General features: G+C 33.1%; 2 protein-coding genes across 2 annotated transcripts; both read left to right on the top strand.

Moving 5' to 3' along the window:
- The first annotated feature begins 206 nt into the window (after window positions 1–206).
- On the top strand, window positions 207–8,231 carry LOC122609693 (purple acid phosphatase 8-like). The gene is made up of 7 exons (XM_043782645.1): window positions 207–457; window positions 6,146–6,302; window positions 6,712–6,819; window positions 6,984–7,108; window positions 7,336–7,464; window positions 7,754–7,821; window positions 7,914–8,231. The coding sequence occupies exons 1-7, from the start codon at window positions 272–274 to the stop codon at window positions 8,128–8,130; spliced, it is 990 nt and encodes a 329-aa protein (XP_043638580.1). The 5' UTR covers window positions 207–271; the 3' UTR covers window positions 8,131–8,231.
- A 1,862-nt stretch (window positions 8,232–10,093) lies between these two features.
- On the top strand, window positions 10,094–14,803 carry LOC122591869 (probable inactive leucine-rich repeat receptor kinase XIAO). Its single transcript, XM_043764101.1, has 3 exons — window positions 10,094–11,977; window positions 13,111–14,333; window positions 14,483–14,803. Exon 1 carries the CDS (start codon window positions 10,094–10,096, stop codon window positions 11,726–11,728), a length of 1,635 nt encoding a protein of 544 aa, XP_043620036.1. The 3' UTR covers window positions 11,729–11,977; window positions 13,111–14,333; window positions 14,483–14,803.
- The last annotated feature ends 95 nt before the right edge of the window (window positions 14,804–14,898 follow it).

Raw genomic sequence — 14,898 nt, forward strand, 5'->3', positions numbered from 1 at the left:
CCAGTCTGAATACCCGTGATCCGGCCCTTGCTGTTCTAAAAAAAAAAAATAGTACACAGTAGAGGTTAATTACCGGGGACGAATTTTTCATGAGGGGACTAAAAATGTTCAATAGCGATATGTCCAAGGACATAAATAGTAATTTCATCAATAACGTGCTACACTAGTTATTAGTAAAGTGACCAATATAAATTTGAACCCATTTCTTCCTACACACACATCATATATTTCTCTCAAAATCCAATTACACCAAAGCAAGAAGTTTTCTTCCATGGCTATGATGACTAGTAACAAGTGTGCCACCATTTTTCTTGCGTTATATATGATGGCAGCCGCCACGGCTAAGCTACAAAGATTTGATCATTTGCCAACAAAAGCAGATGGGTCTCTAGACATATTGGTGATCGGCGATTGGGGAAGGAGAGGATTATACAACCAATCTAACGTCGCATTTCAGGTATGTACTATTGTTTAGTTACTCTAGATATTAAATGGAATTAAAAACGTTACATGTGCAAAGTTAATTGCTAGCTAGCTAGATGGTACGAATTTATAAGATGACATTAATTATATGTGGCTTCATAAATGATAAGAACTCCTTTCCTGTATGTATATATTCATATCAATATATATATGATCATCTCATGCAGGTTGTATCTATATATTATATGTATATGTGTGTGTTTATTTGTAGTTAATGGGAATCGATATCTGTCATGCCCGGTCTTAGAAGCATTAGCTAACGGGTAAAAAGACAACTAGATGATAATGACGTGTTAAAAAAAAAAAGTTAAACTAGTTATGTATTACGTGTTGGAATCAGAGTGGAATATTGCAAGTTATTTGTTAATTAGGTGCAGTGGGTTCGCTTCAAGCATTAATTGGCTTAAATAAAAAGTTTAATTACGGAGTATGGTAATACCTAACTTATAATCAAGGAATAAGGATGCGTTTGTTTAATCTAGAAATACAACTTAATCCAATAGTCACGTGTCTATTGATTCATCAATTAGATTGTTGAGTTTTGCTATTTTTTAATTTTCGACATACTATTTATTTATTGAGTATATATATATAAAAGTATATAACTAACAATAATACTTTTTATTTAATTTATAAACATACATGCAATGGATATTTTAGCCAATACACTATCAAACAAATTAAGAGGCACATCAGCCACTGATCAATCATTTTACTTTACCTGTCTAGAAAAGCCTGTCTGATTTACTTAAAAAAAATTGATTAATTACAATGATATATGTATGTAACCATCATCAAATGGTTTAGTGATAAAAACTTGTTTTTTACAGAAAAATTTAGGTTGAAGTCTCACCTTAAACATATTTAAAGGTAATCAAATATATTTAATTTCTACCCATGACGAGTCTGGATAAGTTTTTCTATACAGATCTAGATGATAAAAGATTAATTGGAAGGTATAAATTTATAAATTTATCCATAAGTTATCTATATATAATATTGAAACCATTCATAAAATGGTTGATAAAGTTATCCATGAGTTTCGTTCATATATAAAGAGCGAATCAAGAGTTGCACTAATTATTTGAAGAATATCATTACGAAAAGAATATCGATCACTACTATTATTTTGAAATATCGAATTTATGAAAAGGAAAGGTTTATTTTGGTCTGTTTATCCTTATTAATAGTCTATGAGACTTACAATAATAAAGGATAATGCACTAATGTAACTAATTATTTGTGTAATAAATTATTTGGATGTTAATGAACTTTTGAATATTAGTTATTAACTGATCAATAAAAATTTATCAATTGATGATAAGATAATATTACACATGACAGTTTATATGACATTATATATAGTCGGGTACAACAAATAAATATGGTTTGAAAATTCATGAATATGCAAATAGTAGTATTACGCAACATAATTATTGGATGCATAATTGGTACGGCCGCTTTATCTTGTGTTAGAAAACGTTTCAAATGTCTTCTAATCTTTTCCTTTGAAGAAGAGAGAGTAAAGTAACACGTGTGTGAAAAAAAATGTAAAAGTGAAGTGCTTTTACAATAAATGAAACGCTAAATATCTTTTTTTATGGTGTCAATTAAATTGTTCGCGAAGGTTCCTACATTTATGTCCTTTCATATACAGATTGATGACATTTAAATTTTATTTTTTGATATATTTGAACGTATCATTCAACTTAATTATTAAAATCATAAACGTATTGGCTAGTCAAAAACTCAACAGTATTATAAGATTAGACAATTATTTTAGGCTCCCAAAATTTCAAAACCTCAATGTTTTGTATAATAAATTTAATGTTTGGATTTTGGATTAAGTACCATTATATAATTTGCATTGTAGCAACATTTTTATTGGTTTTTACACCAACATTTGCATCTATTCTAATACTAGTAGTTCAATAATAAAAGTCGAACTACTCTTTTTTTTTATATACTTTAATTTATATGATAATGAAGTAGACCCTTAAAATTTATCTTATTTGAGACCTCCAAAAACCTTAAAACGCCACTGTGGCTAGCTATGTAGTTAATTTGTTAATATGTTAACAAAACCGTCAATAAATTTTGTTTCAACTTTATAAAAAAAATATTTTGAAGGTAAAAAAAAGTTTATTCTACAATATATATTTTTATAACTATTTTTATGTTAATTAACTTAAAAACATATGATTCTAATACATAAGTTCTCAGAGTTTTTGTTAAAAAAAGTTTTGAAACAAAGAAAGACAATAACTATTACTGGACATTGACTTTTTTTTTTTTAAGACAACAAAAAATATTGAATGTTAATTATGGCTTTAAATGGAGTTTGGAAAAGATTAAAAGGAAGTTTATATGGTGAAGATGTGAGGGGGAGGGCACATTATATCGCAAGGAATGTTCGTTATCGATGAAGGCATATTCCTTGCAATGACAATATATATATATATCACACATTATTTAAAGAATATGCTTTATTTATGCTTCTATATCCATGACCCTGTCAAATTATTTGGAATACGAGAACATATATATTGAAATTCGCATTTACTGATTTCAACAGAATTTTCAAGGATTATTAATTAACCCATGTGTCACTTTGTAAATATTTATTTCAAAGTTTTGGGCGTTTATGTATGTTATAATTTTGGAAGTATGGTAAGTTTGGTTAATAGAGATGAAAATCAGGAAATGAGTTCTACACTTCTACTTGATGCGACATAAGGTGCATAGCTCTAAGGCCGTAATACACTCAATCCGAGCTCGTACTCGGCTAAAATGTGTATGTTAAGCCTTCATGATTCAGGTCCGAGCTCACTTCGAGAATTCTATAAGATTACTTGAACTCGACTCGATAAGCTAGAATTAAATATAAAAAAAATGTTTTTAATAACAAGATACGAGTATAAGTATTATACGTACAAGTTAATTAATACTCCGTAGTTCAACAGAAACACTGAGTTACAAGACAAACTTTATATTAAAATCTAATAATAAAAAAAAAATCTAGCAATAATCTCATTTAACAATGCTAAACTACATATTACTTGAGCTTGAAAAACTCAAAAAAGATCGAGTAAGGCCGTTATAAGCTCGAGCACTCGTACTCAAGTCGAAATCTATTTTGAGCTTGTTTTCTAAGGTTGAACTCGATCAATGCTTGATTCAAACGAATTCGATAGGTTGCAACTTGTAGATCGTAAATATTCTTTTGAGAAGCAAAAAACTACAATTCTAATTAATTGATTTGTAACTTAAATCAACAACCTTATAATTGGTAGATCACATGCAATAAGTTAAAAATCTAAAGTTAAAAATTGTTTAAATTTTACCTATAAAGTAATTTCAACTTTAAAAGATTTTTATCCAATAAATTAAAGTAAAAAATCACTCGATATTCAGTTATTCATAATGTTTATAAAAAAAAAAATTCAATTATTCATAAGGTTAATTTATAGAATTTCCCTTATCTATATCTATACTTCTAAATTCTATCGAAAATATCTAACCTTACATTCAAAAGTTATAATTTTTAATACATATAAAATAATTTTACCTTTTCTAAATTTATTTACACGCACAACTTTCTTATTTTTCTAAAATCACCGTCTCTTTTAAATAAATTATTTTACATCAATTACATATACCAATCGCCGTTGTCACTACATTTCCGTCACATTGCACGGTATCTTTATGGTAATTCATTATGATATGATGGGATTGATGTCAGTTTAGACATCTATATGTTGTTTTCTATAATTCAGCAGGGGCGATTTTGGAAAGGCACTGGGTAACACCAACCCGACCAAGGTATTTGCGGCGACGTCGCCGCTAATACTCTGACACTGACAGGGGGCCCATTATTTTCTCTGCCAGATTTACCATTAAGGACATGGGGGCCCGCAGTACTAGCGGCGACGTCGCCGCTAATACTACCTGGTCGGGGTTTGACTTTTTTTAGCCTGGTGGGCTTACGCTCCTCGTTTGGAAATCTTAATGGACATATGGGTACTTTTGCAAATTCCAGCCAAAAGTCATTTTCTATACTTTAAAAAAAGCTAATAAACATGTTTTCTTTATAAATTTTTTTTGAAAGGTGAATTTCAATTTGCTTCAACTTCGAGTTGCGATTCGATAGCGGAAGGTAGACCATCCTCGGCCTTCTTCGTTTTCGATGAAAAAGAAAGAAAATCTCGATGTCTTAACCAGATCCGTGTTAGAGAGCTCTCCCTCGAAATAAAAATGTCTATTTCAAATACAGAGTGGAACTCAACTAATCTGTCCAAAAACACGACGATTATTAGCGATAAACCCAGACCCTTATTTTATAATAAAATACGCTAATTAATCACCTTAAAAGACAAATCTCTTCCATCGTTGCCACCACAACCTTCCGGATTCCCTATACTTAAAAAATCCATCTAATGGGTTATAAGTTGATTGAAGTATAATTAAATTTGAGCATGAATTTATATTCTTAAGTGTTTATGATTAAAAAATGGGTGGACATCAGTACATATACACTTTGAAAATCATAAACATTCATGAAGATTTCAAATATATATATATATATATATATATATATATATATAATCAAGGGGATAATTGTTTGAACTACGTTAGTGTGACTGTCACTGATCATGTATCATTCCTGATATGATAATTGACGATAAATGAAATCCCTATGTCTAAGTAAATATATGATGGACGTATTTACTCTTAGAGACGTAGTATAGGGTTTCCTATTAGGTGATTGTAACTAAGAGGACTAATGGTACACACATTAAACACCAGAAGGGTTGAATGTGTAAATACTAAAGGGTTGAATGTGTAATTACTCTCATTATAAATAGAGGGTAATTAACCCTAAGTTAAGGTTAATTCCAACACATAATAAACCCTAAAATTCGTGTGGGTATTCCTCTCAAATTCGTGCATCATGTTCTAGCCGAATTACTCATCCCATTATTACTCAATCACCTTGTTATGGGAACCCGAAATCAATAGCAATTATGCTTTCATGTTCTTACAGGTTCCACAGGACGATTGGGGATGTTTTATCACTCGAATCGAATCATGTTTATTCCAACATTAATGAAATAAGAACAGTCTTAAAATAAGAACACGGTGAGAACACTTAAAACTACATTTTGATGCATTAAAAGTCCATAAAACAAACATAGTGTATAGTTAATTATCATTGTTTAAGTGTTTAACAACACATTGGTCTATCAAAATCGAGAAAATCATGTTTTTTGTTTTGTGCATCCATCTTTGATGCATATTCATCAAAATGATGCATCCAACAAAAAACATGAATTTTTCGATTTTGACGGATCAATGTGTTGTTAAACACTTAAATAATGACAATTAGTTATGCACTATGTTAGTTTTATAGACTTTTAATGCATCAAAATGATGTTTTAAGTGTTCTCACCGTTTTTATTTTAAGACTGTTCTCACCGGAATATTACCCTATAATCAAGAAGTTATGATCTGAGTGAATTAGAACTACATTAAAGAAAAATTAACCTATTAACCTTTGTGAACCTTTATAGAAAAAAAATTCGTATTATTAAAATTTTAAACTGATTACATATGAAATTTTGGATTAATTTATGATTGACATTCATTTTCTGTTATATTTAAGATGGGCAAAGTGGGAGAAGAACTGGATGCAGATTTTATAATATCGACCGGTGACAACTTTTATGATCATGGGTTAGTCGACGAAGAAGATCCTTTGTTTACCGAGTCATTTACTAAAATATATACAGCAAACAGCTTACAGAAACAATGGTACTCAGGTAGCTTATATATGTTTTTGAGACACTGCACAACTTTGCATGAAACATTAGGGCGCGTTTGGTTCACATAATGTTTTTGGAAGGAATGAAATCTTTTAAAGGAATTGGAATCTAAATGAATGGAATTTGACGGAATGTTTTTGATTTTTTAAAGATTCAAGTGAGGGACGGAATGAAATTCCTTCCCCCATCCCCAAGGAATGGAGATTCCATCAAATGATGGAATGTTAATATTCCAACGGAATGTGATTCCTCCATCTTTAATCAACCAAACACACTAAGGAATGGAATTCAATTCCAATTCCATCAAATTCCATCACATTCTTTGAACCAAACGCGACCTAAAGGTTGTTTAATTGATAGTAGCTATTTCCATGAAAAATTTACAGTTGGTTTGTTTGTTTTGCAGTGTTGGGGAATCATGACTACAGAGGCAATGTCTTGGCACAGCTGAGTCCTGACCTCAGACAAAAAGATAGTAAATGGCTTTGTCTTAGGTCCTTCATTGTCAACTCAGGTACTTGCTACCCGTATTAAAGTTTTTGTAAATAAATTTAATAAAATGAAGTTATTCGTGGCGAAATGTATAGGTATATGAGAGTGATACGTCTAGCGATACGTTTACCTAGTTTCAAAATAAATTATACCTGCATATAATACAGAGTATTTTTGTTTTTTCAGAAAATGTGGAATTTTTTTTTGTTGACACAACACCATTTCAAGATAAATATTTCACAGAAGACGACCACACATATGACTGGAGAGGTGTGCTTCCTAGAGAAGAATATCTCTCGAAGGTTTTAAAGGTTCGATAGTTGTCTTGGTCTTAAGTCTTAACTCATGAACAATTTCGGTTTTATTTACATATATAAAGAACTACAGTACTAATTTAGATACATGGATCATCATTTTGAGCAGACATGAAGTTAACTTATAACAGAACTACTAATTTCGAACCAAATCTAATGCTGGCATTTACTGAATATGTCAAATTCTAAACTATGGTCTATGGCTTGTTGTATTGTATATATAGGAAGTTGATATGGCTCTCGAAGAATCGAGTGCCAAGTGGAAAATTGTGATTGGTCACCATACCATTTTTAGTGCTGGTCATCATGGAAACACCCAAGAGCTTGTGGATCAACTTTTGCCCATCCTTGAGGTATACAGAGTATAATCTTTCATATCATCCAACCTATGGTAAATTTATATTACAGGACAGATAATTACATCACAAACTGTAAAAATAATGAAAATATATGTGTTTATGTCGATATTGAGGCTTGAAGTTAATTATCATGAGTTGGTTCCAAAGCCTTTATAAATGGGAAGTGATATTCCTACCACTATGTACATTTGATATTTATACATGTCAGAATGTCAGAGATGTTAAAAACGACTAGTAATATTGCTCGATTCTGGTTGCTGATTATGCTAAATCTTTATTGAAGGCAAAGAAAGTTGATCTTTACATAAATGGGCATGATCATTGCTTACAACAAATCAGCAGCCGAAATAGGTAGTTTTAACTACTTCATTCCCCTGTTTTTTTCTCCTTATTCACGAACCATCCATAAACATGTAACATTGATAATATTTCTCAATGTGCAGTCACCTTCAGTTTCTAACAAGCGGAGGTGGGTCAAAGGCTTGGCGGGGTGATATCAACAAATGGCCGGACCAGAACGAGATGAAGTTCTATTATGATGGTCAAGGTTTCATGACACTTGGAGTAACTGAAAATACAATCAGTGTGGCTTTCTATGATGTGTTTGGCGAAATCATCCACTCGTGGAGTACATCCAAATATACATACATGGACGCTTAATTAATATTATATATTCAGGATATGATATGGTGTCCTAGAGCGATAAAAATCTGTTAGAATAAGTTGTATCTGCAAATCATTTCTAATCTTGGCTTCATTCACTCTCTTTAGCAAAATAGTCTTAACTTAATAGTAATTACCATCATAGCTCTTTTGACCAACTAGAATATCATCAATAAAGTGCAAATACACAAGGTCCCAATCAAAAAAAGGTCTAATTTGACTATGCTTCAGTTGTTCCACAAACTCAAAGAGATCTCACTAGCTCAAGGGCTTCACAAACTCAAAGAGATCTCACAAACTCAAAAAAAGGTCTAATGCTGTGGAAGTAAGGAACCAGTTTGAGGGGTTAGAGACGCTTAATAATAATATATGTTGAGGTGAACATTCCCTCAGTGTTAGAAAATGGCACACAAGATGAGTAAAGTGCAGAGTCTAGTGTTGTATCTCCCTCAACGCCACCGGCTATGGAAGACTTATCTAAGCTAGGGCATGCCACCGACTACAACTATTCGTGGCTTGACTATGTTGGTTTATCAACAAACGAGGAATTAGATGATGAAAACATTTGGAAACTATAAGGACCCTAACGGGGAAAAATCATAGACCGTTCTCTCTCGCACAGTTACATAAGTGGAGTGAATACCTCCCTATCAATCTTAAGATTTGGAGAATATCTGGAATCAAAAAGGAAAGTACTCATTTACATAGTGCTTTAAAGAGGCGAGCAACGGGGTTGAAAAATTCGAATGTCGGTTAGGTCGCTTTGTGATTGTGGCATGATGCAACGGGTATATAGGTTAGTCCATGGGAGATCGTTTTGTTTACGTTTCATTGGGATCTCCATTCTATTTTCAGTAGTCGTAGTTAGTTTACGTGTTTGTCTTTCTTATAGCCACCTAATAGTTCTTGTTTTCTAGCTTTGGATCGGATTGTGTACTCTTTTGTATCAACTAGTTTCTCACTAGTATATGTCAGTTTAATAAAATTTTAATGCTGTTAAAAAAAATAATTATTCACAACATAGTTATGTAATGTATGTGTGTGTATGTCAAGATCAAATTGTAATTCTCGTGAGAAATAATTAAGTAAAAGCAGTGATACAAAGACAGATATATGATAGGTTGACTCAATACACCATACCTTCAACCAAAAAAAAGAAAGAAAAAAGAAGCACCAGATCTTAGACCTGCAACTCAATCGAATCTGCCGTCCTCATAAAATCAAACTACCACACCAGGACCCAAAATTGATCTAGCAGAAACCACCAAAAGTTCTGAGAAGACACATCTTACATTGATAGGAAATAATACTTGTTTAATATTAGAGTCAACTACCGATGACCGGCAGTAACAAACAAGTTGATATGTATGTGGCCAACGTACGGCTCTTGAAAGACTTTGAATGATTCATGACTCCAAGTCTACTGCTAACTTCTTGATCACGACAATTGTACGATTCATGAATACAACCAACCTAAGTATACGTCAATAAGTGTCATTAACTGGCTGACAAATAGGATTACACGTCAGGGACAAAATCAAGCTTGTTGTGGGGCCACTATCTTCTGAAATACATTTTGCACTTCAAAATTCCAAATCTACTATTGAATGTCTAATGGGCTCAAGTGGCTGAGAATAATACGTGTAACACGTTATGGTCCCAAACAAGCTTAATTTTTCTGTATCTGGCCTCTATGTCTTGGAAGATTTTGTGCAATTCAAGATTCCGAAGTCTAGTATCGTATGTCTTGTGGACTCGAGTGGATATCAACCTAAGTATACGTTTATAAAAGATTTCAAGGCAACAGTATTATATATACGTGCCCCATTCCCCCTGCTTCAGCTTATGAATTATATTACACGCACTCTATTATAATTACTCCAAAATGGAAACCACTTTTCTTGTCATTTTTACATTATTATTCCTGCTCTTTCAAACATATGGAACAAGCAGTAACATCATGATCACGGCTTTCTCCAACGTTACATGTGTCCAAAGGGAGCAACAATCACTACTTCTATTCAGGCAAGGCCTCAAGGACGAATCACGGCGTCTGTCAACATGGACCGGACTAAATTGTTGTGAGTGGCATGGAGTTGGGTGTGACAGGAAAAGTGGTCATGTTGTCAAACTTGATCTTCGATCTCCCTTGTCTTTCATAGACGAATATACTTTAAACACAAGTAATTGGCTCGAAGGTAAGGTAAGTCCTTCCTTACTCAACTTAAAGCATTTGCGTTACTTAGACCTGAGCATGAACAATTTCTTAGGACAACATATTCCTGAGTTCTTTGGGTCTTTCAAGTATTTGGAATACCTTAACCTCTCTTACTCGGGTTTTAGTGGTGTAGTCCCTCCTCATCTAGGAAATCTCTCGAGGTTACAGTATCTCGATCTTAATCTCCTAGACAGGGATGACATGTTATCTCTCCCTTATAATGTTTCTTTGATGGTCAAGGATGATTTGCGGTGGGTGTCTTTGTTGTCGTCTTTAAGACACTTGGATTTATGGTTCCATCCGGTTAACAGGTTACCTTCTTTGCTTACACTGAACTTGGCCTCGTGTGATATCAATTTTCCCTCCATAAAATTCATCAACTTCACTTCTCTTAATTCACTTGATCTTTATGGAAACAACATAAATTCGACCATTCCTGTTTGGTTATCAAACCTTACCGGCCTCGTGAATTTGAACCTTAAGAAAAACAACTTTCATGGCCGAATACCTGATTTTATTGGCACCTTGAGCTTTCTTTTTTCCATCAAACTTTCATTTAATCAATTGTCCGGTCAAATACCTCCCTCACTTACTCGCCTATCATCTCTAAGATATTTGTCTCTTGGTTTTAATCAACTAAATGAGAGCATACCTGAAAGCATTGGACTACTCACGAGGCTTCAAGTGCTCAATTTTGGTAGTAACCAATTGAGTGGACGCATACCTGAAAGCATTGGACTACTCACGAGGCTAGAAGGACTCTTTCTTGGTGTTAATCAATTGAGTGGGAGTATACCTGAAAGCATTGGACTACTCAAGAGACTACAATATCTCTATCTTCCTGATAATCGATTAAGTGGGAGCATACCTGAAAGCATTGCACTACTCACGAGGCTACAAGTGCTGGATCTTGAAATTAACCAATTGAGTGGTAGCATTCCCACTAATCTTGGTCAGTTGTTAAACCTACAAGTACTCTATCTTGATAGAAATCAATTGAGTGGGAACATTCCAACTAGTCTTGGTCAACTTTCAAACCTAGAATTACTCTATCTTAATGGTAATCAATTGAATGGGAGCATTCCCACTAGTCTTGGTCAGCTTTCAAACCTGCAATACCTTTATCTTTCTAGTAATCATTTGAGTGGGAACATTCCCACTAGTCTTCGTGAACTTTCAAACCTCCTAGACCTTTCTCTTTATAATAATCAATTGAGTGGGGACATTCCTACTAGTCTTGGTCAGCTTTCAAACCTCCAAAACCTTTCTCTTCAGAGTAATCAATTGGGTGGGAACATTCCCACTAGTTTTGGTCAGCTTTCAAACCTCCGCCGCCTAGATGTAACTAAAAACTTATTGGACGGGGTTTGTTTCTGAAGTTCACTTCACTAAACTCAATAAATTAACTGAGTTGTACTTGTCTGACAATTCATTAACTTCACAATTCATTAACTTTGAATGTCAGCCCTCATTGGATTCCTCCCTTCCAATTGAATCATTTTGGTGCAAGCTCCTGCAACATCGGACCCCAATTCCCGGAATGGCTTCAAACACAAACAAATCTTCAATGGTTAGGTCTTTTCGACAACCAGCTTAGTGGAAATTTGCCACGAATAAGGAACCCAGGTATACACTTTTTTCTACCCGTTTCATATCTATTTTGGATGAAAAAAAAACATATTCAAGTTTCATTTCGCTTATAACACTGCCCTCTATAGTTCTTAATTTTACGAAAGGAGTTAAAAAATACTTTGATTTACCATATTGAATTTGAACAAAAATTAAACATAAACTAATATGTGGTATGACAAATAAAGAAAGAAGGCTTAGATTAACTGGTTTAAATTCTTGCGTTTTGAAAGATAGATTATGGGTTCGATCCTTACTCTTTATAAGGTCGGGGTTCCTTTTCTACCTTAGATATAACCTAGAAGCAATAATGAGTTACAAAGTAAAGCAAAAAAAATCACTAAATAATATAATAACTTGTTAATTTTTGATCAAATTACAACAAATGATTTGTTCGAATGCTGAAATTTTTGGTGTGTTGTTTAATTGATGCAAACAAAGTTATACTACAGATTTTAGTAGAAAAGAAGATATTAAGTATTTATTTTGGGGTTGAATAATTGGTTATATGTAACCCAAGTTGAACCATTTATCTAACATTTGACTTAAACACTCATTTTTAGTTAGAGTTAAGTGCGCTGGAATGCAGTTAGCTAATCCTAAAAAGTTATTGTGTGCACGAACTCTGGATTTTTTATATTGTATTCAGGAAACTTGTTCAAGAGTCCCATAGTAAACAAAAGTTACCGGGTAAGAAGTTAGCTGGTCACCACTTTCACGTTGACTGCTTATGTGGCATGCATACAATAACTTTTTGGGATTAGTTTATGCACACAATAAAAATAATGATTTACATATTATAAGTAGGAAACTGGTTCCATGTTTACTATAACCATCTTTGCAAGTTTACTAAATACAATAAAACAACCCTAAAGTTTGTTCACATAATAACTTTTTGTGATTAGTTGAGTGCATTCCGGCACACTTAGCCTTTTTAGTTAATATGAAAAAAGTTGTTTACAATTTAATTATTTTTTTTGTAAATTTCTAGATTAGAAAATAATTAGTTATTTAATTGTATTTAGAAATATTAACTTGGCTAACAATTGGTCCCACAAAAACCAACCCAACTTGTCTTATAAGATTTAACTAGACTAATGATTGTGAACCCCCCACCCCCCTTTTCTCAGGTGTCGAGATTGTTAATCTTGGAAAAAATCACTTTATCGGAAGTGTTCCAACACACTTATGTGAGTTGCTTAGTATAAAACTACTGGATTTATCCGATAATAACTTATCTGGGGTTCTTCCCGAGTGCTTAGGGAGTTTGATTCAATTAGAAGTGATTGATCTTACAAATAACGGGTTAACAGGTGATGTTCCAAATTCGTTAGGTTCTCTATCATCTCTTCAATCATTACACTTGAGCAACAACAAATTTAAGGGGAATCTCTCGATGGCCTTACAGAACTTGAATAGCTTAGTTACCTTGGATTTAGGAAACAATTTGTTGACGGGTAATATCCCTGCTTGGATTGGAAAAAGGTTATCAAAGCTTAAAATCTTGAATCTCGAGTCAAATAATTTCACGGGTACGATTCCACTAGAACTCTGTCAAAATAATGCTCTTCAACTTTTAAACTTGGCAAATAATAGCATAACTGGCATGATCCCTCGTTGCTTTCATAATTTAACTGGTATGATCAATACTAGTGTTTACTTTGAATACACTGACACTGGATATGAAGAAAATGTTGAAGCTTACATAAAAGGCATTCAATTGAAGTACACAAAGACCGTTGGGTTTCTTATATCCTTGGACCTTTCAAGCAACAAAATTATTGGCAAAATTCCTGAAGATGTTTTAAGGAACCTCGTGGCGTTGAAAAATTTGAATCTTTCTAGAAATTTACTAAGTGGACAAATTCCGACAACAATTGGAAATTTAAAGCAAATGGAATCTTTAGATTTGTCGACGAATAAGTTGTTTGGTCCAATACCTTCAAGTTTAGCCGACTTAGACTTTCTAAGCTACTTGAACCTGTCCTTTAATAACTTAAGTGGCCCAATTCCAGTTGGAAATCATCTTCAAACTTTAGGAGATCCATCTACGATTTATGAAGGGAACACCGAGCTATGTGGGCCCTCACTATCAAGGAGTTGCAAAGAAAAAAAACTATGGTATGGTTATGCCGGTGAGGATGAAGGTAAATATGGTTCACAAGGTTGTTGGTGGTTTTATGCTGGTATGGTTTCAGGTTTCGTTGTGGGTTTTATGGGATTTATAGGTAGCTTGTACTTTATTATGATTTGGAGGGTAACTTACTTTGAGATGATAGAAAATGTTTACGCTTTCTAATGATTTCAATTATAGCGACTCTTCCCTAACTAAGGACGAAGATTTTCTAATGAGGTATTTAGATTCACAAACATCACTCTTTTATAATTTTATCTAAATCTATATTTTGAGTTGTAGTTTGTCTATCAAATTAAATGAGTCTGTTATATTTTTTTAACATTTGGTTGTTTAATAGAATATTTTTGCATTAAAAACATTTGTAGGTACAAAGCTGCGATAGGGTTGTTCTGGATTTCTGGTTGCCAAAAAAGAAGGTGAAGTTGCTCCAAGACTATGCTAGAAGATTTTTAAGTTGTGTGTAGGGAAAGTAGCTTTTTGATGTTTATTATTGTGTTCAATATATAGGGGAATTTATATTTCAACATTGTGTTTACTATAACGAAAGCGCGTGTAAAATACAATCAGTGTGGCTTTCTGTGATGTGTTTGGCGAAACCGTCCACTCCTGGAGTATACATATATGGACGTTTAATATTAAATTTTTAGGATATAATGTGATGTCGTAAAGCGATAGAAATTTGTTAAATTTATGCCACAGGTGATTAAATAAGTCGTATCTGCAACTCATTTCTAATCTTGGGATACATTCACTCTGTTCACCAAACTTCCTTTTAATTACC

The sequence above is a fragment of the Erigeron canadensis genome, chromosome 1, assembly GCF_010389155.1.
Source record: "Erigeron canadensis isolate Cc75 chromosome 1, C_canadensis_v1, whole genome shotgun sequence".
In the NCBI taxonomy this organism is placed as follows: Eukaryota; Viridiplantae; Streptophyta; class Magnoliopsida; order Asterales; family Asteraceae; genus Erigeron; species Erigeron canadensis.